General features: G+C 41.2%; 4 protein-coding genes across 7 annotated transcripts; 2 read left to right on the forward strand and 2 right to left on the reverse strand.

The window, feature by feature from the left end:
- The first annotated feature begins 982 nt into the window (after positions 1-982).
- Positions 983-5,420, forward strand: LOC127784865 (uncharacterized). 2 transcript variants are annotated; one of them, XM_052312271.1, is made up of 7 exons: positions 983-1,239; positions 1,421-1,511; positions 1,846-1,924; positions 2,283-2,616; positions 2,807-3,841; positions 4,014-4,163; positions 4,654-5,420. In XM_052312271.1, the coding sequence occupies exons 1-7, from the start codon at positions 1,213-1,215 to the stop codon at positions 5,086-5,088; spliced, it is 2,151 nt and encodes a 716-aa protein (XP_052168231.1). In that variant the 5' UTR covers positions 983-1,212; the 3' UTR covers positions 5,089-5,420. The 2 variants fall into 2 exon arrangements, with proteins under 2 accessions (XP_052168231.1, XP_052168232.1); XM_052312272.1 differs by lacking the exons at positions 983-1,239; positions 1,421-1,511 and having other exon boundaries at positions 2,297-2,616.
- Positions 5,421-6,077: 657 nt separating this feature from the next.
- On the forward strand, positions 6,078-7,954 carry LOC127784872 (uncharacterized). 3 transcript variants are annotated; one of them, XR_008019607.1, is made up of 4 exons: positions 6,078-6,181; positions 6,294-6,469; positions 7,093-7,284; positions 7,541-7,954. XR_008019607.1 is itself a non-coding variant. In XM_052312280.1 (3 exons), the coding sequence occupies exons 1-3, from the start codon at positions 7,017-7,019 to the stop codon at positions 7,707-7,709; spliced, it is 360 nt and encodes a 119-aa protein (XP_052168240.1). In that variant the 5' UTR covers positions 7,004-7,016; the 3' UTR covers positions 7,710-7,954. The 3 variants fall into 3 exon arrangements, 1 of the variants encoding a protein (XP_052168240.1); XR_008019606.1 differs by having other exon boundaries at positions 6,294-6,358; XM_052312280.1 differs by lacking the exons at positions 6,078-6,181; positions 6,294-6,469 and adding an exon at positions 7,004-7,060 and having other exon boundaries at positions 7,138-7,284.
- A 1,475-nt stretch (positions 7,955-9,429) lies between these two features.
- On the reverse strand, positions 9,430-13,361 carry LOC127784866 (GTPase-activating protein gyp1). Its single transcript, XM_052312273.1, has 10 exons — positions 12,863-13,361; positions 12,350-12,482; positions 12,089-12,272; positions 11,712-11,782; positions 11,498-11,635; positions 11,313-11,404; positions 10,538-10,809; positions 10,129-10,214; positions 9,955-10,056; positions 9,430-9,789 (listed from the first exon to the last, which is right to left on the reverse strand). Exons 1-10 carry the CDS (start codon positions 12,955-12,957, stop codon positions 9,628-9,630), a joined length of 1,335 nt encoding a protein of 444 aa, XP_052168233.1. The 5' UTR covers positions 12,958-13,361; the 3' UTR covers positions 9,430-9,627.
- A 4,548-nt stretch (positions 13,362-17,909) lies between these two features.
- LOC127784869 (transcription factor RF2a) lies at positions 17,910-22,476 on the reverse strand. Its single transcript, XM_052312276.1, has 4 exons — positions 21,549-22,476; positions 20,972-21,104; positions 19,335-19,419; positions 17,910-18,895 (listed from the first exon to the last, which is right to left on the reverse strand). The coding sequence occupies exons 1-4, from the start codon at positions 22,103-22,105 to the stop codon at positions 18,531-18,533; spliced, it is 1,140 nt and encodes a 379-aa protein (XP_052168236.1). The 5' UTR covers positions 22,106-22,476; the 3' UTR covers positions 17,910-18,530.
- Between the last annotated feature and the right edge of the window lie 5,477 nt (positions 22,477-27,953).

The raw sequence follows: 27,953 nt of genomic DNA on the forward strand, positions 1-27,953 counted from the left end.
AACACTTACAACACTAAATTAGGTTTGTTACATATAATATTAAACATATTTTGATTTATTTTTTGTTTTGTGTTAAAAAAATTGCTATATTTTTCTATAAATTTGGTCAAACCTAAAGAAGTTAACTTATAAAAAAAAGTCAAAACGACTAGTAATATGAACCGGAGTTAGTACCACCAATTCTTAGTAAAAAAAAATTTCCCCCCTCAATACTTGTTATAATACTACTTTTCTACTCCCTCCGTCCCAAAAATAAGTTAACCTGGTACGGTATGAGGCATTTCCGCATATCCAGATTCATAGCACCACGAAATGCCACATCTTGTATTAGGTTAACTTATTTTGGGATGGAAGAAGTATCAATAAATAATTTGTCTTTAGTCTTCTGTCCTCTTTTAACTCCATATACGTAGGAGTTGCCTTTTTCCTTATAGAGGGAGTACATGGTTATTTTGTGTGAGGTAAACTCCACGGCGAGTTCACCACGATAGCCACAAATGTGTATCATTTGCCACATCCATGATCGATGCGAAATATGCCACTTAATTTTGACATTTTTTTTCTCAATTCATACACCTTTCACATGATAATACCTCAAGTCATGAATTCTCCTATTTCAAGTCACTTCAGAAGTTTTTATATACTAAGTACTACCTCTGTCCCAAAATACTTGTCGCTTTGAGTTTTGTTTGTAACTAAAATATGGAATTATTTTTTATTTTGTTCGTGACTTCTTTTATTATCAAAATTACTTTAAGTATGATTTATTCTTTTTTATATTTGCATTAATTTTTCAAATAAGATGAATGGTCAAACGTTGCAAGCGAAAAGTCAAAGCGATCACTAATATGAGAGGGGTAGTACTTATTACTCCCTCCGTCTTGAGTTTTTTTTTTTTCGGAGGGAGTATTAATTTTCTAGAGTTTCTTCCCATTTTCTTTATTCTTCCAAGCTGATCGGACGAAAATGCCCCTGGGGCCACCGCGAACAACTGATCTCCTCCGAACCCTCTGCATCCCCCTAAACCTTTCTCCGCTCCTCCCCGCCGTCGCCGCCGCCAGCAACCCTAGCCCTCCTCCGCCGTCGCCGGTGATAACCTCTCCCATCGCCGTACGTCCCCAGGATCCCTTCCCATCCTCCTCCCTTATCCCGTCTCTTTAGTCTCGCCGTGGGGGGCAGGGTGGAAGAGCCGCCGCCGGCGGAGCGCCGAGAATGGCGTGGCGGATGCTGCGACGGAAGGTGATGCTCTCTCTCTCTCTCTCTCTCTCTCTCTCTCTCTCTCTCTGAGTCCCTGTGCATTTTCTGTTCGTGTGGGTTGCGAGGCTATAATCGAACATTTATGCTCTCCCATGGAGCTCGATGCCTTTCGAGGCTTTTGCATTGCGGAACTGACAGTTGAAGGGCTTTGCATAATTTGCAGGATTTTCACACGGGCCTTGTGAATTTGGCCTCCCGTGTGGATCATGGGGGAGCGAAGAATTTTTCCAGTGGGACGTTTGGAAAGCTGGCTGGTGAGATTGTTATTGGCATATATTGATCACATTTTAACTTTAGGAAGGCTAATTGCTGCGTTAGTTGCAAGCTCAAGATTTCATCTTGGTATTAACTGGGTTACATTTTTTTTAGTCTGTAGTTGGTTTCCTGCTGAATGTTAAAGATGATAGTGCTCTATGCATGATGTTGTATGGTTAATAGTACTGTGCTTCCTAAGTTACACTGGGAAATTCACATTGCTTTAAGCACAGAAGATCAACTTCTACGCATTAATTGTTAAATTTAGTTCGATACATTAGATCCCTAGTAGGTTGTTAATGGTGTTACACCTGTTATATTTCCTGAGTGCAGGCTTCGTTCTTAGCGATACTCATACACCCATTGTAAAAGGTGCTGCTAATTGTACGGCTTATAAACACTGCACTATCAGGTATGATTATCTATTTGGTCCCACTATTTGATGCCTTAAGTATTCCAGTTGCATTCACGCATTATATGAATATGGTAGACCTACTTGAGCATCCATCCTATATATTTGAATGAGGACTAGATCCATCGTGAATCTTAATATTGTTTTCTCTGGGGATACTGACCTTTGTATCATTAATAATTTCCAGTATTTTTAAAAATATTCTCATTCCGTCTTCTACAATTATTCATGTTGTACAATTTTTCACCATATATTATATGTTTTGCATCTGTTTTAGTAAGATGTTGCTACTGTTATTATTTCCTGTGGATTTTAGGCTTCACTTATAGATTAGGTGACAATACCGTCTTCTTTATAGGAATTTTCATGCAGGTGTATACATGTTAGCATGGAGTAGGAAGCGTGAAGAAGTTGCAGGGTTAAAAGCACCTAAAAAGGAGAAGCGAGTGAAAAGAGAAACTAGAACTCAACCTCCTGTAGAAGCGCCATATGTTGCACCAAAACAAAAGATAGCTATCAAATCATCACCAGATAAAACAGTTGACATTTTTGATGGGATGACATTGCTTGATCTCTCCAAACGGACTGGTGCATCAATTGGTGCACTTCAAGACATACTCACAGATCTTGGTGAAAAGGTTGAATCAGAGTTCGACGCTATCAGCATTGATCTTGCTGAGTTAGTTGCTATGGTATGTATTAATTATGTTTCTTTAATATCTCTATGTATCCTGATGTTCTTTTAATCTAGCTATCTGAGTATCTGATGTTAACAGAATTTACTAGTTTGACAAGATTTTATTAGAGTAACCATGCGTCTTAATGCTTTATATATTTTGTTTATTTTAATATGAATCCATTTGTTCCATGGTTATTCAACAGGAACTTGGTGTTAATATCAGAAGAATGCACACTGGTGAAGGCACACTTGAACCACGTCCTGCTGTGGTAACAGTCATGGGCCATGTTGACCATGGTAAAACGTCACTTCTAGATTCCCTGCGTCAAACATCTGTTGCGGCTAAGGAAGCTGGTGGGATTACTCAACATATAGGTGCCTTTGTTGTTGAGATGCCATCAGGAGCCTCTATCACATTTCTTGATACACCAGGGCATGCTGCCTTTAGTGCAATGCGGGCTAGAGGTGCTGCTGTCACAGATATTGTAGTGCTTGTAGTTGCAGCTGATGATGGGGTGATGCCTCAAACACTTGAAGCTATGTCACATGCAAAAGCAGCCAATGTTCCCATTGTAGTTGCTGTAAACAAATGTGATAAATCTGGAGCCGATCCTGAGAGGGTCAGAATTCAGCTGGGTTCAGAAGGATTGCTTTTGGAGGATATGGGTGGTGATGTACAGGTTGTAGAAATTTCTGCAGTAACAAAACTTGGTTTGGACAAATTGGAAGAGGCTTTGCTCCTTCAGGCTGAGATAATGGACCTGAAAGCTAGAATTGATGGACCTGCCCAAGCTTTTGTGGTGGAGGCAAGAGTAGACAGAGGCAGGGGGCCATTGGCAACAGCTATAGTCAAGGCTGGCACATTAGTCAGCGGGCAGCACATTGTTGTGGGAGCAGAGTGGGGAAGAATTCGGTCTCTTAGAGATACTGCTGGGAAAATAACAGAGTCTGCAAAACCTGCAATGCCTGTTGAGATTGAGGGGTTAAGGGGCCTTCCAATGGCTGGGGATGATGTTGTGGTTGTTGACTCGGAAGAAAGGGCAAGAATGCTTAGTCAAGGACGGAAGAAAAAACAGGAAAAAGACAGGCTTCGAAAGATTGATGAAGACATGACAGAGGAGGCGGAAATTGGTGAAGAGACTCCTGAAAGAGTTGAGATGCCCATCATTGTGAAAGCTGATGTACAAGGCAGTGTTCAAGCAGTTACAGATGCCTTAAGAAGCCTTAATAGTCCACAGGTATCTATGTCATGCAGTTTGATGCCTTTAGTTTTTACTTAGTAGTTAGCCTCACAAATATGATCACAGGTTGTGATATTAGTGACCAAGGATAATATGTAGTATTTGATTTATCATGTAGTACAGTTTTTTCTGTTAAGTTTGTCCTCATGCCTATATCATCTCCTTGTAGGTGTTTGTGAATATTGTTCATGTTGGTGTTGGCCCAATAAGCCAACATGACATTGATCTGGCACAAGCATGCCGGGCATATATAGTCGGTTTCAACATCCGTACTCCTCCAAGTGCTATCACTCTAGCAGCAACACAAGCCAACATAAAGGTACCTTGTTTATTACTACTCTATGTCTGGTTTTCTGCTGAATGCATATTTGGAAGGGATGTTGTTCTGTTCCTTGAAATGTGACCATTGGTGATCTTCCATATCATCTTTTCTTGGTCTGTGTCGCCTTTCTGGTAACATAGGCTGCTACTGTCCGTAGTGGTTCTGATTCCATGGTCTCTACTGTTCCTCCATATTGTATAGGAAGACAATCTTTAAATAATTTGTGTGTGTGCATAATTGAGGCCATGGTAATCGATTGAATTGGCTGGGTTGAACTTTTCCATGAAATCTGTAGATTAAAATTCAATAATATGGTAATTATGTTTGGTTCTTAATGTACCGATTTACTGATCCATGCATTGATAATTCTTGGTTGATCCATCTTCCATGAGATCTGTAGATTAAAATTCAATGATATAGTACTTATGTTTGGTTCTTAATCTACCTTCTTTGATTTAGTTAGCTGACTTTAATGTCTGCTCTTTAGATTTTGCTGCACAAGGTGATCTATCATCTCCTTGAAGAAATGGGACGGGAGATTGTTGAGAAGGCACCGGGCACCCCTGAGACCCAGGTTTCAGGGGAAGCCGAGGTTCTGAACATATTCGAGCTGAAAGGGCGTAGCAAGTCAAAAGGGCCTGACATAAAGATTGCCGGCTGCCGAATAACTGACGGGCACTTAAGCAAAACCGGGACGATGAGGCTTTTGAGGAGTGGAGATGTCGTCTTTGAGGGTCCATGCGCATCTCTGAAGCGGGAGAAGCAGGACGCAGAGACGGTCGACAAGGGTAACGACTGTGGATTGGTGATTCAGGACTGTAACGATTTCCAGGTTGGGGACATCGTCCAGTGCTTGGAGCAGGTTATCAGGAAGCCCAAGTTCATCTCAACACAAAGCGGCGCGGTTCGGATAGAATGCTGATAGATGTTTAGTTGTTTTCTGCTTCCATTCGTGATCAACTAACCAAGATTTTGGCAGTGGAACAAGAGGGAGATGATCAAGTTGGTGCGCTTATTATTTTCTCGCCAACAAACTTGTTGCTGCAACCAATTTCAAACAGAAACCTCTATTCATATATGAGATGAAGACATGGTTAATCTTGTTCAGGTGCTTGTGTTTGTTGTACATTCCTGCAGTTTCCACAAGTTCTGCGAATAACGTGGATTACTGGATTAGTGAAAAGGTTATTGTTATTGACTTAATTATTATTACTGTATAATTGCAGCCACAGAAAGGCCATTTTTGCCGGTTCATGCGAGTCCAGGCTCTGTTGTAGCTACGGCAATTTTGTTTATTTTTTTCCTCATTTTAAAGCTGTTTAATCAGAGCAACATACAGTAGATCATATAAAAAATCCCTTAAATTTGTGTAGTAAAATTGCTGGGTGTAGAGTATGTTTACTACTCTACACTAAAAATACAACAATTTTAATAACTATATATACACTTAGCATCATATCAACCTATACATTAATTCATCAATTCTCTCTCTCTCTCTCTATACATTTTTTTAAGGGTTAATTTTAATAACTATATATACGCTCATCAATTCATCCGTGTGTATAATACGTGGTCATTCTGAATCAATCAACAAACAAATAATCAGATATTCAGGTCGATGCTTCTCACTGGCCAAGCTAAGCTAATGGGCTAGTGGCCGGGGCCCTTTGGGCTGGGCCCTAATCAGATATTCAGGTCGATGCTTCTCACTGGCCGAGCTAAGCTAATGGGCTAGTGGCCGGGGCCCTTTGGACTGGGCCCAGCTGGCAGCCTCGCCATGAGCATCTCCACCGTCTCCCTCGCCTTCTCCACCACCGCCGCCGCCGGGTTCACCGCCACGTACGCCGCCGCCGCCGCCTCCCCGCCGCTCCTCTCCGCTGCTGGCGCCGGCCTCGCCGCCGCCGCGCCGGCGAGGAGAACGGCGAACACGGCCAGGACCACCGCGAGAAGGATCACTCGCACCGACTTGGAACCCGCCATCGCCGGCAGCCCGTCTGCTAGCTGAACGTGAGCGAGTACGTGTGGTGTGCGTGTTTGCTTTGCCTGAATTGTGTTTGCTTCTGCTTGAATTGTGTGTGTGATGCTGCTGCTGATTTCGACGCCTCGGCTGGTGGTGCATTTTTATAGGGTTTTGAGGTCGGTGGGCGGTGGCTGGCCATGGGTGGAGCTTGACGCGCATGCTGACGAGGCAGGTTTGTTGGTCGGAATCTGAATCATCCGATCACAAATTCAGAATTGTGTCATGCGAGACGCATACTCCCTCCGACCCATAAAAAACCATAACGGGATGTGACAGCTGACAGGTACTAGTACTACGAATGAATCTTGAGATTCGTAGTACTAGAATGTATCACATTTCGTACTAAATTTGTGAAATAAAAAACCATAACGGGATGTGACAGCTGACGGGTACTAGTACTATGAATGAATCTTGAGATTCGTAATACTAGAATGTGTCACATTTCGTACTAAATTTGTTTTTCACGGGACGGAGTGAGTACTGCTGGTTTAGCTGTTTCTGTCAAACTCAAATATGCCGTCCTCTGCCTACGTGTGTTGACCATGGAAAAAAACAATGCAGATCGAGCTTGGTGTGCAAGTCAAGATCAGATAGATATATTCAGATGTTGGTAGCTATGACTTGCAGGCAGACGCCATTTCCAAGCTCCAAATGGTTGCCGTCGACTTGGACATACATACGTAGTACTATATGTATGCGTGTTCGATTTTGACATGAATACTGTATTATAGTTCAGGAGACGATGGTAGAGGTTTCCAGAAATTTGTTTGAAATTTTTCAGCGTGTTCATTTGACGACTATACTTTCTATGCAGAAATGGGCAAGGAGAAATGATGAAATGGAATCTGATTCCCATGCCATTCGTTTCTAATTGGTGTGTTTAATTGTTTCTTTTTTTGTTTGCAGATTTGTGATTCTTTCCTTCTGATCGACCTTGTCCTGATTGTAAAGCGTCCAGGATCCAAGAATTGAGTCATTTATTATCAGCAACCGACAGGCGGCAAAACCTGAAGAACGGAGCTACTACGTACCGAAAGTTCCACGGATGGTCAGAGAGATCGGAAATGAAAGAAACAACGAGCATTTTTCGTCAGAAAGGTACTCACTCGCTTTTCACATGTTGTCATGATCTAACACTGAAATGGAAGCATTAGTTTAGTTGCTAATCTGATAGTACTTGAGAAAGAATATATTCTCAGTCAGAATCTTGACTGTACGGTTGTGGTTGGCACCACGGACGAAACCAAATTGTAAAGTTGCAGCAGTATTTTACCATCCAATGTTGCCATCAACAAGCTGCTCCATCTATCACCTACGCATTTGCACCCTTGAGTTAATTATTTTCTCTTTGCAGCTTGTCAGATTTAATGCTGGCTCTAATACAGCAGAGGGAAAAGAAAGATCGAACAGACGATCTGAATGTTCAGGTCCAAGATGAGATTGGGATGGTTCGAGAAGACAGTAAAGTCCGTATTCTTGCCGTGGAAATGATTCTGTGGCATAAACGGTGGCACATGGTGTGAGACTGGGATAGACTGCGAGGTCGGACTTGAAGCTTCAGAATGCGGCCTTGTTGCGTTCCTGGAAGCAGCATGAACTATATCATGTACATTTAGAATCTCTCTGTGTAAACCTGCAGGAAAGAAAAATGGCAATCAGATTCGCTAATACATGGTTGTCTCGTCACCCTAGCTTGATATGATCAACAAAATTGCTCCCTTTGTCAGATTGGGAATATGATCAAATATGATTGTGCATTTATGCATGCAATGGGATTGTTTAAGATTGGTTTTTGTTCTGAAAGACGAATTGTTAAGATTAGTTGTCTAAAAAAGAACTGTCGATGTTTTTTTTGCAGACTTTGGCTTGATATCTGGTCATCAGGCCGTTTTTTTTTTGTCAGTAACCTGTCAAAGCCTGAAGAACAGAGGCACTGAAAATTCCTCGGATGGTCAGAGATCTCGTAAAAAGGACAGTTGCTTTACACATGTTTCATGATCTAATGCTGAAGCATTAACATTAGTTTAGTTGCGTCTAATATTACTTAGAACATAATATCAGTCAGAATCTGGACTGTATGGTCAAATTGTAGTAGGCACCATTGATACCCTAAAATCAAGTACCGTCATCCAATCTTTTTTCCACACCAACAACCATCGATTGCCTAATTAATGAACTACATTAGACATGCTTCTGTTAGTTAGTGCTCGCAGAATATCAGGTAAAAAGAACTTCAAGTGAAAATGATTCGGGTGTTCAAGTCCAAGATGAGATTAGGACGGCTACGACAAGATGAGATTCTTGTGGAAATGATTCCGTGGCACACAACTGCATGCCTTCCTGGAAACGTGAATTATAATATATTACTCTATAATAATATATAGGTAACGAATTTCTGTGTGTAAACTTGAAGGAAAGGGGAGTTAGATTCGTTAATGTAGCATATTCCATTCATCCATAGATTTACTCACCTTATCTAGTCAGTCCAATTTCAGACCTGGCATCGTCAGAAATGCAACCTTCATTGCCTTCCTGGAACCACCATTAAGTCATGAACAATGTTAACACAACGAATTCCTCTGTGTAAACCTGAATTAGAATCATTTTTCTCTATGTAAAGTTGCTCTTTTACACAAACTATGGCAGGCAACTTTTTTACTCTTTTTGTAAAGTTGAATTGGAAAGACAGATTCGGTGAGCTCCATTCTTGGTTTAGGGTCTCATCTAGCTTAATAGGGAGTCCAATAACATAACTTCATTGATTCATACATGGTGTTTCCTGGAAGCAATCTGAACTGTGTTAGTATAGTTTTCTTTGTAAATCCGAATGACAAAAAACATCCAGATTAGTTGATCCGGCATGCTAGATTTAAGAACACAAATTCATCGAGACTATACGCCCCATCAGCATATTTGCAAACGAAAAATATTTTACGAATAAAACTTTTTATACGTGTTCTTAGCGATATAAAAGCAAAGGCTGAAAAATAAACTTCGATGAAAAAACCCCCAAAATCAACTCCAAATTTAAGATTGAAACTTCAAATTTTAGCTGATAAGCATAAGCATAAGCGAAAAGATGAGGCCATATGAAATTCTATCCTTCTACTCAATTGTGAATTGCGATGAGAACAAAAATTAATTACTCCTGTAAGTCGAATAAGGTGAAACCTTTATTCAGTATTATACATTTATGCGTGTAATTGAATTGCTCAGCTTAGTCATCTGAAAATGCAAAGAATTAATACACAAATTGAATGCCATCTATTCATCATCATTGATAATAATCTGTAAGTAAAATATACAGATTGGGGGTAGTGTTACAATTGATAGTATGCACTGAAAACAAAAGAAGTCTCCTCATGGTTCCTTCCCCAAAGGGGACAAGTCTAGAGTACATCAAAATCAGGTCATAGATTACAGATATGATTATCGGGTATCCTAGCTGGCGAGGTGACTTGGCGAGCTTTTGAACATTGTGTGCCACATGTAAGCCCTGGAGAGCACCATCTCAAGCTCATGGTGAGCCCAGTTCCTCGTCGGAAGGTGCTGAAGGAACATGACCATCTCTTGAAAATCAAGTTTCTTCAGCTTGTCTGACCACTGAGGTAGAAATAAAGAGAGAACTTAATTACAATGGACTTGGACATTAGTATTTACACCAGAAACATTGTGAAAACTGCATTTGCCTGCACCAGGCATGCAACACTTGCATACACTGAAGTTGAAAAAAATAATTATGAACAGTCAAGGGGTACTTCAACTTACCGTTAACAAAAAGCTAGCTGATATATATACAAGAAAATCCGGTAGATAATCGCCTTCAGCAAGGTAGGTATCCCACAAGCGTGTTACAAGATGAAAAGGAATCTACAAGGATATGAGACATATTAGCAACAATATATAGATCACATCTAAGCAACAGGCCTTTACAACGCTGACCTCACGAATCATAAGACAATTGAACCAACGAAACGCAAACTGAAGAAAGTCCAATCCTTGTTCCTCCATGTGCTTTGACACAGGTTCTGTATAACCAGAAGATGCCAGATGGTTAAACATTGGAATTTTAATGTACTAGGCAAAACTGTTCTTTTTTTCTTCTACAAACAACACACAACTATTCTGTACTACAACAGATCTCAAGAAAGACAAGCTTAGTGACAGTGAACAGTGCAGTTCATAATGCACAGATCTAATTATAATGTAGAGCACATTGAACTGTTCTATACGCCTATTATTATCCATCCCCTTGTAATAGTCCTCTAAATCCTTAAGTTCCCTTTCTTTCAGTAGATATAATTCTAGCAATAGAACAGGTTCATAAATATTTGAATTGGAGGAACATTACCATCTATACGATGAACAAGTTCTTTCAACCTGAAAACAAGGCGCTGAATTCCTGGTTGAGCAAAGGTGTAATGGTCTTGCATACCATCGAGAAACTTTGAAAGACACCAATAACAGTCCGCTTCAATATTAGAAACGTCCTGTGGAGAAAGCTTTTCCATGGACCAGGTGTCCATGTTGCCCTCTAGATGCTCTGATAAGAATACGACCAAGAATGGTGTAAGAAGGTCGTTTATTCCTTGAACATAACCACTTGCTGGATGACGGATGGCCCTGGAAATGGTGAGTCACTGTATCACGGAATAATACAGAAAAGAAACAAACAATTGTAGGTAGTAGTGGCGGCATTGTGTTGATGCCAACATAATTGATCCTTGTTGGAACTTGGAAGAGAACACTAATGTGGAACTGATGGAACAAGCATAACTGCCAAAAGAACAGGCACCTTGTACTGATATCAACACAATGTATATCAAACATAACCTAAACACCTTATTAGACGAACTTGGGAAATTTGAACTAGTCATCAGAGATGACAAGTCATGTATCATGCAAACTCCAACCATTTATCACATTTTCCCTCTAGAATGATGAAACAGTGCCAGGTTAACTATGAGAGGTTCACAAACGTGTATGTTCTGCATAGGGAACCACAAGGGGAGTAGCACAAGCAGGAATTGTGCATCATGGAAAAATGTCATGTTTTCTTAGCTAGATTGTGTGTTAAACAAGGATTCTGACAAATCAAAATGAACCAGCAAAGGGCGGTGACTCACCATGTATACAAAATGCGCTCCAGAGATTTCTGAATTTGAGGGTGCTGGAAAAAGGTAACATCTGGCACAGTTCTTGGGCAATCAACAGCAATCTACAAGTGAAACCATGAGTTTATATAATTGATTACATGAACTATTGGGGAACCTAAAAAGGCAAATTCAAAGTCGAAAAAGTCAGGGGAAACCTGTCGAAGCATATTAATCTCTTCATCAGAGCGTTCAGTATCAGGAATATCATAGTATTGAGAAACACATTCAACGTACTCAAGTCTTTTCCTCGTCAGAACACCTTCTCTTCTATCTGCATTAGGTGGTGCATATCCCTGTAGCCAGCTGACATTAAATTCGAAACAGGAACACCTATTAAAAGGATTGAAACATGTCTTGAAATAAGCTCACCAGAAGAAGTCTCCATATATTAGGTCGCATATAAGGTGGAACACCACTCCAAGACAGTTCCCGCAACTTGTCTAAAAAATTAAGAACAAACAGTGGGTTTCAACTGAATTCTGGACAAGCTAATGGAACCTAGAAGAATCAGAGAAACTGCAAATATTTTTCAGAATGAACAAGCTGCAACAAAATACAGGGGCAACAACTCACAAGACACAAGATTGTCACCCTACATAAAGTTTATACCCTTTTCCATCCGTCTTGGCAGTGACAATGATGAAAAAGAAAATGACAAGAAAATAATCGAAACATTGATTGCTAAACCAAACTTATTGTGCACCCAACAGATGATTTAATCAACCCTGTACAGAAAATAGGCATACCTAATATAACAGCTGGCCTAGATAGTTCGTTCGTGAATTTAGCAATTCGTGCAGAATCTGTAGCTCTAGCCCCAGAAACTAATCCTTGGGCATCTGGTAATGAATTGGTGCTACTTGTTGATGGAGGATTTGATTTCTTTGCACTCATACTATCAGCTGTGTTTCCAGATGCTTGCCCTTTTCCCTGTATAAAATGAAGTTCATCAATTACAAACTAACTTGTTTACAAGCTGAAAGCGATGCCAACCAATGCCACATTACTTCTTGTGAGCCTTCATTCTGTTCGTATTCATCACGATCATTCTCATAGCGCGGGGAGTATTCAGGAGGTGAAAGAGGTTCTGATCTTCGGGTCAGCAAGACCTTCCCAGGAAAGCTCCGCCCTTTGAGCATTCTGACAAAACATATAAGGGGAAAAAGGGGATACAATAAAGCTCCATTGTAATGTTCCACAGAGTACGATTATAATCTATAATCATACTATGTGGAATACCGTTTAGACAAAAAAAAAAGTATTTCTAGCAAAAAGATATTGGATTTATTCAGAATAAGTTCACCTAACCAAGAAACATTCTCTAACACTAGACAGCCATGTAACTCGCAATACTCTGAAAATTCCCAGATCCACCGCTCTAGAATGCACCAGGATCCACCCGAATCTACACGGAAGCTCTGACTTTCACGCAGCTTCGCACCAAGCAGACCAGCATGCATACCATTTCAAAGGAATCGGATCGTGATGGGAGCTCAGAGGGGACGAGAGAAGGGGCTCACCCTTGCACGTTGCGGAGCGTCTGGTTGAAGCGCCATTCCGTGTTGTTGGGGCTTCCTCCTCCTCCGCCTGCGACTCCTCCGCCGCCGCCGCTCATCGTCGCCGGTGGGTGGTCGGGATCGCCGGAGCTGGCGGTAGGGGGGAGCAACCAAAAACCACGCGACAATCCCCTCCCGCTCTCCGCCTCGCCGGATCTCGCCCCTCCGTCTACCTCCCGACTCGGATCCCCATGCGTGGTGCGCGTATTCTTGTGAAGCTTTTTTCCCCTCACTTTCTTCCTCTTCTCTCTCCCCCCTCGCTAAGCTCGAGAGGGATGGAATTCCACCGGATCCGTTTGGAAACCCGTCGTCGGAGGCGGCGGCGGCGGCGGCGGGAGGGCGACGCGGCGGCCGCGTCGGTCGCCGGGAAGGCCGCGGATGACGGCGGCGCGGGGGGAGGAGGAGGAGGAGGAGGTGTGTGATGCGATGATGCGAATTGGATCGATCTGTCGGGGAGGATGGATCACGAGGACTCGAATGAAAAATTTCGGCAAGTCTCAGGGGACTCCTTGCATAATTGACGTGCCAGCATGTACACATGATATTTGGCAGGTTGTGGTGAATTGGTGGTAGTAGTGAACTGGTGATGTGGTTTTAGTTTAATGGTGATTCTTTTCTAAACAAAAATTATACGAAAGACGCACATTCTAACTCTAGTATTTATATTTATAGACATGTATCATGTATCATCTTATAATGTTTCCGAAGAGGTTGGGATGAAACGTAAATCTCTAGCCTCATAAGATTTTATATTGGAAGTGCATTGGTGTGTTTGATTTAGCGGTGGTTTATTGGTTTTTATGGCATTCAAGCGGTTTTTAAAGGATATATGGTTACCTAATAGCATTTAGGTCTATATTAAATGAAGGGTGGATGGAACACCTTCAATAGAGAATCCTTCTTCGCGTTGAATTTCAATTAGAAAAATAGATTCATAAAAGACCATCATCTACATATATTTTTTTAAAAAAAGAACTTTTGTAAAACTTGACGTGCCATCATACTTGTATACTTGTAGTAAGATGCAATAAAGAAAATGACTCTAGAGGGTTTGCTTGAGTGAGTATCTGGCAGCTACAGCTTCTTTCAGAATAAGAAACTCTCTTAAATAGTTCAACCTTTCATTTATATTCTGAGAAGTTGTAGTTATATAATCCAACAAATGAACTAAAAATCAAAAGCTAGAAATCCTAATATTTTCATATTATTAGAAGCTGACTATCAATAAACTGTTTCTCATAATTTTAAGCTTTCCAACCAAACTCTGTAAGACTATAACTAATAGGCATGTCTATTGCTACAAACGTGCAGCACAGCATGGTATGGCATGAACTAAAAATTGGTCTTAGGTGGTCAAACTTTGTTTGTCACAGATGTGGTAAAGCTCGACAACCATCTGGAGTATATAGCTTCTGGATGTACTTACCCACACGTATTATTATGTGAGAAATAACTTATGCACGTAATTTTCTCAGACACGATGCTAACCAAACTGTCCCCGATATGGAACGGGATCCTCTGACGTAGAAAATTCTACGTCAGAGGGACATTGATGCCATATCACCGTTGCTTGTGCATCCAACTGTTGTATCCATTCCAGTCTCCATTCGTTGTTCCTCAGCCCACAAGCGCAAGGTTCAGCCTAGCTGAAGACCAAGTATGAAAGGGAAAAAAGGGCATCGGCCATGGCCGCCGGCCGCACGCCGTCCGCTTGTCGCTGCGTTGGCGCAGGTGGAGCAGGTCTCGCCGGCATGTCCTCCTTGGTCTTGGTACCAGTTGACATCTTTCCAGGACATCACGTCATCGTTCGACAGCACACAGTAACAGTCCCCGTCGGCGTGAGCGCTGCCGACCCCAAGGCGAACAGACGGTGCGTGTGTCTTGTCTCGAGACGGCGATGTGCCACGAGAACGATGTCGGCAGTGACGAGATCGTTGACATGCCAACAGCGAGAGCCGATTGCCCGCGAGGAAGATGCCAAGTCCAGTTGACATGCTTAGCTTCTAGGGATGAAGCACAAAATCAGACCATGGTTAGCATATGAACACGCCCGTGGCCGTTGGCTCAAACCAAGAGACGTGGAAGATGACATCGTCGACGAAAAAACTCAACCTCCTTGAGACCATGCAAGGAGCAGCAGAGATCCGCGGGGGGAGGACGGAGGATGCGGGGGTGAGGGACGGGGAAGAGGGCGGTGGCGGACTGTGTTTCCTCATAGACCTGCTCCACCTACGGCCGTGTGGGAAGAGGCGACGAGCGGCCGACAGCCATGGTTGACGAGAGGCAGCTTCCTCCGGTCTCCGATCCGCCGCAACGCTGTTTTTCCCCTTAGAGTAGTTTGCAACTGTGGGCCGCACAGAGCGAGCAAGCCGCGCTGAGGATGGACTGAAGCGAACGCTATCGATCGTTGGATGCGGAAGGAACGACGATGCAACGTTGGACGTCCCTCTGACGTAGAATTGTCTACGTCAGAGGAACCGGTTCCCCCTGATATATATCTCCAGCTTATTCTACACTACTGTTTCACCGACTCAAATCATCACTGAACAATTAATTCACTGATAATTCGTCAATCAGAGCAATAAACTTCACACGCCATATACGATTGTTCCATCTCTTTTTTTTTTCACGAACGCGCAGAAAGATTTCACTTAAAATATATTAGACCCATCTCGATCCTCCGTCAGTGTCGCATCTTCGACGAACAGCAGCAGCACAGCAGCATCAGAATCCACTCCAAGCTGCAAATTTCATACTCACAAACACTTAAATCACTCTCACCTGACGAGAGTTAACGAGTGATTAGTGCTCTATAATACTCTGCTAATTAATTACCAGCATGCTCCGAGATCAAACCGCCTCGGCCTCGCCGGTCGCGCGAGCCGCCGCGCGTGGACGGAGAACGCGGAGGAGGAGTGCGGCGGCGGCGTCAGCTTCGGCGCCGCCGGCGAGGACGGGCACGGCGGCGACGGCGACGGCGACGGCGACGGCGTGAACGCGTACCTCCGGTTCCCCGGGCCGACGCTGACCGGCAGCGGCGACGGCGGCGTCGTCGGCGGCGAGGTGGACGGCGACGCCACGCTGCTGCTCATGGCCGGCCTGATCTAAGTGATCTGCCACCCACTATCGAGCGAGCTAGAGGTCGCATGGTAGTTCTAGTTGTAAGCATTGCATTGTTGCAAGCGTTGCATGTTGCTGCCAACTACGAGTCAATGATCGATGCAAAGATAAGCTAACTTTCTGGTTACCAAATATAATCTACTAGACAACCAAAATTTTCAGATACAACGAATTGTTGAAAACAGATCATTTGCTCTGCTACATTTATAAAAGTATTCTTAGATCAATTGCTTTAAATTATCCGTTAAGTTCATTTTAGTGATCTGATTCATCTCTATAATGAAATTACGAGATTTCAAGGGAGAGAAAGTCCCTCCAAACATTTTTAAGGAGAGAATGTTAACATGTTGAGCATTAAACACGGAACTTTGAAGTTAAAACTACATGTCCCTTACACGGCACAGTGCATCTCCTCTATAATAAGCACAGTGCATCTCCTCTATAATAAAATAGATAACTCGCAGCAATAATATGTATTGTGCGTAACAATCTGATCCAAATTAAGCCAACTTGTATGGCTCGCAGCTAGCAAATGTACCCAATTCAAACAGTTCCTGTTATTTTTTTTGGACGCAACAGTTCCTGTTCTAATAATGCAATGGCACACTCAAAGCTGTCAAGTACTCACGTTCACATATGTGCTAGTATATACGTACACGGGTACACCAATACATTACATGGCTCTCTCCTTACACGTACATCCGTCATACGTGGCGCGTCCTCCGCCGTCCGATGGATCGATCGGTCGGTCACGCGAAGTGGTGCAGGTAGTGCAGCTTACTGCGGCCGTGGCCGCCGCCGCCGCCGAAGCACCCGAGGCGCGCGCGCGGCGACGGCGGCCGCCACCACCACCCGACGCGAGGCCACGCCCTCGCCACCCCGACGCCGCCGCCGACCCACCACCGCGCCGCGCGGCGCGCGCGCGACACCGCCCTCGCCACCGCCTCCCGCACCCGCCGAGCCACGCGCCCGCGCAGCCCGCCGCCGCCGACGCCGCCGTCGTCCCGCTCGCCGGCGGACACCGCCGCCGTCGTGAACCGGTAGCTCTGCAGGAACAGCGCCCGCCTCGCCGCGTACTCGGCCTGATCCTGCTCCCCCCGCCGCCGCCGCAGCGGCACGTACCTCGTCGTCGTCGCCGCGTAGCAGCACTCCTCCTCCGCCTCGCCGTCGTGCCGCTGCTCCGGCGCCGCCGCGAGCGGCACGTACCGGGAGCTCGCCGGCGCCGGCATGGCGAGAGGTGGCGGCGTGCACGGTGCACCACCGAGGTAGTAGACTAGCTAGTAGCAGTGTAACGAGTTTATAGTGGCGTGACAGGACAAGTGGTTCAACCATAAAACGGTAAAGAAGGCCATGTTTGGTGGCCATGGTTGCACCCAGGAAACACCAACCGGTGAGCTTTTTTTTTTAGGCGTTTGGTCGGCTGCTCTCCTTTGTCCATGAGCTGAGCTGAGCTGAGCGTGTTATAATTACCAAGTGTTTAACCCCTTCTCACGTTGTAATTGCAAAGACGCAATCTTGGTGTTCTGGTGCCACGGATGATTGATGATCCATCGGAGTATCAGTGAATTATCCGGCTTCTCTTATACTCCCTCAGTCCAATAAAAAATCAATCCAAAATCAGCCTGAGTACTAAATATGACACATCCAAACACTACGAATCTGGATATATCTTATTCAGATTCGTTGTACTATAATGTGTCATATCCAGTTCTAAATTTGTTTTTTTTGTCCCCGTTGTACTATAATATGTCATATACAGTTTTTCGGTTGTAATCAACCGATTCATTTAACCCAACATTATTTTAGAATCAAATATGTCAGGAGTTTGAATCACGAGTTCCTAACTACTCTCTACGTCTCATAAAAACAAATCAAATACGGGATATAACATATATTAGTATTATGAATTTAGATAGATGACGCTCACATCATGTGTGCTAGGTTTATTTATTTTTAATGAGGCAGAGGGAGCAGAGTGCAATATGATCATCTGACAGAGAACATCTAGTCATGAATGGCATCTTAATTAAACAATTGAGTTTTTTTCTCCGGTCCTTATGGAGGTAGAGGTGTTGAGTGATTTACATGTTAATCAGAAGGTATACAGTATACCTCTCGATTAACACTAGAAACGCCTCTACCTCTAAAAAACCGGAGAAAAACTAAACAACAGCGTATACTGGCTACTTGAATCTATGGAACTGTAGACAACACTACAACAGTACATCTTGGTGATGTGCTACCTTACCAAAGAAACGAAAGATTTTAACCTGGAATTCTTGATGATTCGACCATTTCCTTACTGAACCAGCTACAGATAAACTCTTCAACTGAACATCCACCCAACTGTATGACTGAAGCTGAAGCCAACCTGAACCTACCGATGATGATGATGATAACTACTCTTGCACATCATCATCATCTCAATGAAACAGACCATCTCCATGGTTGTTAAACCACCACCTTACACCAAAACTTTGGGGAATTTTTTTGTAAATTTGTAAATGACGCATCAGTTGCCGCTGCTTCCTGACTTGCCATCTCCCCACTGGCTCTGGCCGCCCATCGGCGATTTCATCTTGAGGTCTCGTGCCGCCTGCTGGAGCTGCTGCGCTTGTAGAGGGTGCAATGGCTGCTGCTGCTGATGCTGAGGGTGCAGCACCTGCTGCTGCTGAGCCTGAGGATGAAGCTGGAGCTGTTGCAGCTGGTGTGCTGCCAGCATAGATTGCATGGCCTGGTTGTTCTGGAACATCTGCTGGTTGCCTCCGAATTGGTGTGGCATGCCACCGAAGTTCATCATCATCCCTCCACCATTCGCCATTTGACCGGTTGCAACCTTAAGCCGCTGAACCTCAGACTTCAGGGTGTCATTCAAAGCTACATCAGGAATAACCAAATGTAAGTAACAAAACAGCAAAACATCAGGATTAACCAAATGTAAGTAACAAAACAGCAACTCCCCTATAAATTCTCTTGCACGCCATTATCATGAAAGGTGATGACAAGGTTGTTTTTAGTTTTGAGGAGGACAATGTTGTATTGTATTGAGCACTAAATAACATAAATACAAAGAAGAGGCCAAAAGGAGGAAAAAAACCACTATATGAACTAAAAATATTTTGTTATCATTGAGAAATTATAAACTTCCTCTTATACAGGTGCTTAGATTATAGGTGACAGATTTTACTAAGGCAACTTCCAATATATGCATAAACAAAGATCTTACAAATATTAATATTAAGGCAGTAGGCCTAATCACAGAAAACCGTAAAGGCTAAAATTTGGCAGAACTAGGGATCAAATATATGAATATTACCATCTTGCAAGTGGACTTGCTGCTCCATGGTCTGCAGACGTAGCTTCAGTTCACTATTCTCAGTAGTTAGCCCACTGGTATCTCTCTGTCATGACAAAATAACGTGCAAAAATCATTAGGCCATCCAAATTCATGGTTTAAACAAAAATTGAGCATCCAAAAAGTTAAGTATGTGGATGCATTATCTGTATCCATGGATAGGGAACAAAGCTCTAGATAAATGCAGAGTTTGTAAAACTGTTCTGTTAAGGTCATACTCTGCAGATATGTAACGCCAGTTTATTGAATTAATTTCCATGCCTATTCCAGAAATATTAATTATGGATAGAAGGTGAGTGCATTTGTTCCTTGTTAGACAATGGTTTCATGCTTTGATGGAATGAATGCATCAATGACCATGATACAGGTCTGACTAGCACAATATAAACTTCATTCAATTGCTAGCTCCAGCTTTCATATGCGCATAATGTGCACACGTATTTGCATCATTAGTAATTCATTTAGAATGACATGATCAGATATTAACAGACCGCCACACACAGTCTTGTAGAACAGTCTTTTCTAACGAAACAGCACAATTTATTTTTCTTTCAAAAAAAATCTTTTGGTTCATGTGGCTCGAGTGTTCGACTAAGTTTTCATCCCTAGCTTACCCCAACTAGCTAGGGACTAAAGATTGCTGCTATGACTGCTGTTGAAATATGTAACTGAAGTTGGATTGATGAGAATGCAATACAATTTATGAGCTTTGTTTTGATAATATCGTGTATTCTAAACTAGTAATGGCCAATTATTAAATAGTAATCCCTCAAACCATAATTAGTTTATTTCAGTTTTCACCAGTGGACACCACCAGCCATTGCATTTAGCTGGATAGCGCAGGTTACTTCATTCTTAATCCCTCAGGTTCCAAATCTGGCTTAAAACATTTTTTTTCTATTACCTGTACAGACGTGAGGGTTAAGCCTCCTTATCCTGCAATAAACCCACCCAGACCAACCGGGCTTCCACTGGTTCAAGATGGACCGGGCCATAACCCATAATAGACCCTTTTTTTTTTCAAAACATCGATCCTGTCTGGGCCCAGTGACTAGGATACCAACTAGAAGAAAATGATTGTGTCACTCTCCCCCATATCCCACCCACCAAGGACACAAATGACATAAAGTACAGTGGAACTTCATTATTAGCTTTGCACCGCAGGCACAAGGAGATGAGATAGTGCATCTTGTAGAATACAACATGATGCTTAAACTAATATTATATCATCATGTGTCAATATAACAATGTCACTTGCGATGTACTTGTGCCAATATTGTTCTTCAAATGGTTTTCCTAGAAAAAAATAACTATTTTAATATTACAAAACATCCCCATGACAGAGTGACCTGCAGGAAGCCACCAGGCCACCATGCAGCAAAGGGCCATCAAATATATTTCTTATAATAATAAACATAAGGATTGTTTAATCCTTTTCTAAAACTTAAATGGTCTTCGCAACAAAATAATAATGGTCTGAAAGAGACCAAAGTGTAGTTTTAACACCCATGCTACTTAGACAGGTCTAATTTCTTCAAACCATCCAATATGATCCTGCAAAAGACTATAAAGGGGGAAATCAGAGCAACAGTGTATACCTGTAGCAGTGCCAACTGGGCTGACAGTGTTGTTGCTTCTGTTTGCAGGGTTTGCACCTTGCGCTCAAGTTCAGCAATATATCGCATTTTCCTTTCCTTTGATCTTGCCGCAGATTGTCTGTTAGCCCAAATCCTACCAGATGTTCCATATCACGAATCAGAATCAGCATAGGCATGATATCATGTGCGTCAATGCATGACACGAAATCACTTGATTTTCAAGGCGACAGATGGTGGCAGTAATAGGGAATCAGGTTCCTTTTAAACTCTTCCCCACTTGCCAAGATCTATCTTTCTTTTCACACAATTTAGTCTCTAAAACGACTCTTGAGAAATTATTTTTTTGCACTGACACATACTTACAGAGTTTCTTCCCTAAGGTAATAATCACCCCCCACAAGAAATTCGCACAGGCAATGCAACATTTGCTATGAGACATGTAATTAAACAAACTACGAATACATTTCAAAAACAAATCTAGACTAATACAACAAAACTAACAAGAAAAAATCGCCTACTGTAAAATAACAAATTTTCACAAGAACAAACAGAAAGCTAATGTAAAAAAAGATGACACCTTTTCGCCCTCTTGGGATCGACGAGAGCAAGCTCGGCGAGCTTGGCCGCGGACACGGCCTTCTTGGCCTCCGCCGACGACATCCCCTCCGTCCCGGGCGACGCCCCGACGAGCTCCTCAGCCTTGATCGACATCGACTCATCCATGGACAGGCTGTGCTGGTGCTTCGGCCTCGCTCCATGGGCGGCGGCGGCGGCCGCCGCCGCCGCCGCCGCCGCGGCGCCGGCGGACGACGACTCCCCCTCCGCCTCCGACGACGCCCCGCACGTGCTGTTCAGCTTCTCCACGTCGAGGAACATGGAGAAGAGCTCCTCGTCGTTCTCGTCCGACAGCGACGGCCCGTCGCCGCCGCCGGCCGCGCACAGGTCGAGGTCCTCGGGGAGGCTCAGGATCTCGGAGTGGGCGCGCCTGTGGCCGGGGTTCCTCGTCGGGAAATCCGGCATGCGGCTGATGTCGTACTCCGCCGCCGCCGCCGCCGGAGGGCCCGCCCGGCGGGTGGCCTGCGGCGGCAACCCGTCGCCGCCGTCTCCCGGGATCGGGGATTTCTCCCTGTTCATCTTCTCGGCTCCAAACGCTCGCAAATCTCCCCCAAAAACCGCACCAAGATTCCAAGAAGCAAAGCTTTACCCCCCAAGATTCAGCTCGAGATTGCGCTGCGAAATGTTGAGCCAAAATTTGGGCGAAAGAAGAGGAATCGGAGTGGGGAATTGGGCGGAAAATTCTCGGGCAAAGAGGAAGATCTAGGGATCGAGCTGCAAGAACAGGAATCCGAGCACAGGGAGAAGGAATGGAATGGAATGGATGGGATTGGGAACAGGAGAAAAATGGGTTCTTTACCTTTGGATTCAAGTGAATTTTCATCAATTTTGGCTCTGTTTATCCTTTGGCATGTCTGCGTGGGACAGTAAAATACAACAAGCGGAGAAGCCGGGACAGGTAAGGAAGGGATTTATACTAAAAAATATTTTTTTTAAGAGGAAAAAAAAAGATAGAGAGGAATACGTTGGTTCGTGAAGGAATGGAATGGAATGGATGGGATTGGGAACAGGAGAAAAATGAGTTATTTACCTTTGGATTTAAGTGAATTTTCACCAATTTTAGCTCTGTTTATCCCTTTAGCATTGTCTGCATGGGGACAGTAAAATGTAACATGCGGAGAAACCGGGACAGGTAAGGAAGGGATTTATTAAAAAAATATTTTTTAAGAGGAAAAAAAAGAAAGGAATACGTTGGTTCATTATTTCAGTGTGAACATATTCTAACACGTGGCATTGCTATGGTGTACGATGAATGAGAAATTAAATTGTTGTTTTAGAAAAATGGTCGCAACCAAATTATCAGCTTTGCAACACAGTCATTTTTCTCTCCTTTTTGGTGGCAATTGTATTTGCATATATACCACTACAAATACTGTTATATTTTCAAGGTACGAACGTCGTTGATTTTTAATGTATATTTAGACATTTGTCTTTTTATAAAAAAATATGTTAATATTATTTTTCTTTTGTTGTGATATATTTTATTGTTAAAATATTTTAAGCGTGATTTATTATTTTCATATTTACATAATCATAATAAAATATATGGTCAAACGCAATTGAAATTCTATGGCGCCGTACATTAGGCTTTCTTTGATTTAGATTGAATAAATCAATTGTTTTAAGAAATAAACTAAAAAAACGGCTTTAAACATACAGTCTAAATAATACATTAGAAGAGAAAGTTTTTTTAGGAAATGTATTTTTTAAATTATAGAGTAAATAATCAGTTTTAATAACCCGATAAATAATATGAAAGCCTCGTACAGGTCCGGTAGTATGATTTGCCGTGTTAGTCTCAACGCGCTATATAAACCATTTTTCCTTGATTATGAAACGAATTTAATTAGTTTTGTAAGAGCAGGTACAATAGCAAGCTATAAGCCAGCTATAACCACATATCGAGAAGAAAAGAGAATATAGAGAAGAAAACGGACTACAAATTTGTAGCCAGTTGCAACACGGACTCTAACACGTTACGTGTTTATGAGAGGTGGGACCGGGTATTATGGTGTACTATATTTTTATAATTAACTATTGTATGAATGTGCTATTAGATTAGTTATAGATGATTTGTAGCCCGTGGTTGGCTATACTATTAAACTTGCTCTAATAGTACCAAAAACAACGATAAGCGATACTGATTGTGCTACAATAGCAAATTCCTATAGCTACGATACTGTAATGTGAACTACCTATACTCTTGAAATTTAATATAAAACTAACTTTGCATACTAAAATAAAGTGTTTCGATCCTCTAAAATTAGTTTAAAATGTGCATAACACTAATTTTCTCGTGCCAATAATCCTTGTTTACCCACTATTCCAACTCCAAAGACCATTGGCTCTAGGGACACCTATTCCCTTCGTTTTTTTTATCCAAAACTCTTTTATCCATATTCGTTATTCTATATTGTTTTTTATATATAAGAAAACATGCATTAGACCTGATCGCAAGTTGCTAGTTGCAACATGTCCCATCCATTCATTCATTTATTGAAAAAAAAAACTTGACAGTTTCGATTGGTCGATGATTCCAGTCAAACCTAGCTGAAGTATACCGAAATGCGTATACATATTCGCTAGCCCTCCCCACATGCGAGTTTACCAAGTACAATCAACTATATTTCTCCACCCCTAAAAACCTTCCCCTGTTTGTCGAAACCATCTATTTGATCACAACACATATAATCTATTAATTTTCTTTAACTTTTTTTTCATCAAAACAGGTAAATCATAACTAAAAGCAGATGACATCACACCGAACCAGCGAGTAAGCCAAACTAACAAAACAAATGGTTTACAAATTTAAAATGTCGTTGAAGCAGAAACACCCAACCTAAGTGCAATTGAACTAAAACAGTAAAAAAGAAAAAAAATGAGAGAATTTCTTCATAAGCCTCGAGTATTAATGAAGATAACTATGCTTATCTTCGTCCTTATCTGGTTAAGTAGCATTGACAAATTCACCACCAACATGGGTCGTTGCTTACAACGTTGGGCGCTTAGGAGAGAGCAGACCAACCCGCCAAGTTAGAGAATTTTTTTGTGTACCTACAAACATATATACGCTTTGCGTTAGGCACGAGATGAATTAAGTTGACATATTATAAATATTAGGTCTTGTTTAGATCCCAAAAAATTTTGGCCAAAAACATCACATCAAATATTTGGACACATGCATAGGATATTAAATGTGGAAAAAAAAACCAATTGCACAGTTTGTATGTAAATTGCGAGATGAATATTTTGAGCCTAATTACGCCATGATTTGACAATATGATGTTACAGTAAACATTTGCTAACGACGAATTAATTAGGCTTAATAAATTTGTCTCGCAGTTTATAGGCGGAATCTATAATTTATTTTGTTATTAGTCTATGTTTAATACCCAAATAACTAAACACACCCTTACTTCTAAGATGAATTTTGATATAAATAGCCGAATGTAAACAACGCGAGACTCAAGAACGCGTGCTACTTAATTAGAGTAGTGCTTAAGAAAAAAGAAAATTGAGTTACTAGTATGACATGACCACCAACGACTGTTGTCAAATTAAGCAAAATTGGTACTAGAGAATACAACTTTGCAGTACGAACATGTGCATTAGGTGGCAAATGGTAAAACAACGCTAGGATAGACTGAAAACAATCTGAGTGGTATACTCATGTGCTCCACCGTTATTAGCAGAAAGCTATTGGCGTAAGACGACACATAGTAAAGAGCTACATTTGCTCGATTTGCTTTTATACGTTTTTCTTTTAATTATATTAGATATTTTATTTAGTTTTTTTATTATTTTTAGCTGTGTTACAAACTTTACATGTAACCCAAACCGTATAAAATTTTAAACGTTTTTTCCATTTAGACTTGCAGTTTTATTTTTTTAATATATTATATATTATCATATATCCGTATTTTTTACTCAAAAAATAAATCTAATTTTGTTTAGAATGATTTTTTTAATATTTTATTTTCTGGTACATAGGTTGATAATGGTCTGCGTTGTAAAATATGTGCACGATGTCATTCCGGATGCATCTTGTGTCATAACTAAATATTTCATAAAAAAACTATTATTTTTTAATGTTTTTAAATGTTTTGATTTTTTTTCTATAATAATTTTGGGTTTAGTGTATATTTTAGAGTTATAGCAGTAATATCGAGTATGTGTAGTATATCTAAAGAAGGAAAATTAATGTAAATTCATTGTTTTAGATTTATTTTTTTGCTTAATAATTTTGAGTTTACTATATAATTCTAGAGTTATAGAAGTAGTACCGTGTGGTATATTTATAAAAGGCAAAGGAATAGAAGTTCGTGTGATTGAAAAGAGAGATAGTTTTGGAAGTCTCTTAAATCCATATGTGATTTTTTTTTCTCTAAATTTTGAGTTATATGAGTAGTACCGAGTAGGCGTGGTATATTTATAGAAGGCAAAAGAGTAGAAGTCCGTGTGATTGAAAAGAGAAGATAGTTTTGGAAGACTCTGGAATCCATATGTGATATTTTTCTCTAGATTTTTCCTCACATATGATTGTTATTGTTTTTTTTCTCTAGTATAAATTTATGATTTTTCTTCAAAGTAAGAGGTGCCACGTGGACTAATCGAAAGCTAGCAAAGGAGGCAGCTTTAAATTATTACTACCTCCGTTCCAAATTAGTAGTCGCTTTGACTTTTTTCTTGTAACGTTTGACCATTCATCTTATTTGAAAAATTAGTACAAATATAAAAGATAAGTTATAATTACAGTACTTCTGATAATAAAGCAACTCACAAACAAAATAAATAATAATTCCATAATTTTTTTTAAATAAGATGAATAATCAAAAGTTACAAATAAAAATTTAAAGCAACAGTATTTTGGGACAGAGGTTTGAACTGAGGTAGTAGATGCCGTTGATTTTTTTTCCTCACCCAACGTTCGGTGCTTGCAGCTTCTCTTGGAAGCCTGCTAGTACGTTTTAAATACTGCTCCCAGCTTCACCTTTTTAATTAGAAGCCTGCTAGTACCTTTTAAATACTGCTACCTTTTAAATATTGCTCCCAGCTTCACCTTTTTAATTAGAAGTACTTTAGCACGAATCAAAGAGTTTATAAAGTTTGATGCCGACATCTAACGATGGACAATTTGTGGCTTAACTAGAATTCAATAAAGATTAATTCTTTCACTACTTTACAATTAGAAGAACTTTAGCACAAATAAAACAAACGATTTATAAAGTTTGATGCCTGCATTTAATGATGGACAATTTGTGGCTTAATGAGGATTTAATAAAGATTAATTGTTTCGCTACTTTAGCTAATACTAAAATATATCACATTTATAGTTTTATGTATGGAGGAGGTAAATTGCTACTCCCTCCATCCCAATTATAGGGCACATTTTTTTAAGGAAAATTAAACCCAGTAATTTTTTAGCCATACTATGTAAATATATATATATAAAGGATCTTCGTCATGCTTTCTAAATTGATTGAAATTTCTTTTGAGTTTTATCACCCAAAATTTAAAACTCCTATAGACCGCTCGTCCGTCCAGAATTTCAAACTATATTTCATGAAATTCAGAACCTAATTTGATTAGGTAGAACCGATCGGTATCCCATTCAGTCACCACTTAGATAGCGGTTTTCACTTTTCACTTTTTGCTACACTCATCATCTTCAGTCACCACTTAGATAGCAGTCTTATTTTTTTCTGCACTCATCACCTTGATACTCGAATGAATAACCAGTTTACATTTTACTTCAGAACATATAGGAGTGTTGTATTGAACCCTATATGAATAGAAATTCTGCTCTCACTTTGCACGAATATTTGAGTCAGTTTTTAAGATCGTTCACTTTTGGTAATACAGAAGGAATCATATAAGAAATCTGTTTAAAAAAACTCGCATCCTAACTTGAGACGATCGGACTGCAAAGAGGAAGATCTAGGGATCGAGTTGCAAGAACACGAATCCGAGCACATGGAGAAGGAATGGAATGGAATGGATGGGACTGGGAACAGGAGAAAAATGGGTTGTTTACCTTTGGATTCGAGTGAATTTTCACCAATTTTGGCTCTGTTTATCCCTTTGGCATTGTTTGCATGGGGACAGTAAAATGCAACAAGCGGAGAAGCCCAAGCGGAGAAGCCGGGACAGTAAAGGAAGGGATTTATACTAAAAAAACATTTTTAAGAGGAAAAAAAGATAGAGAGGAATACGTTGGTTCATTATTTTCGTGTGAACGATGGCAGATGAGAAATTAAATTGTTGTTGTTTTAGAAAAATAGTTACCACCAAATTGTCAGCTTTGCAACACAGTCATATTTTTCTCTCCTTTTTGGGTGTGTTTTTAGTTCACGTCAAAATTAGAAGT

This window comes from Oryza glaberrima, chromosome 9 (assembly GCF_000147395.1).
Source record: "Oryza glaberrima chromosome 9, OglaRS2, whole genome shotgun sequence".
In the NCBI taxonomy this organism is placed as follows: Eukaryota; Viridiplantae; Streptophyta; class Magnoliopsida; order Poales; family Poaceae; genus Oryza; species Oryza glaberrima.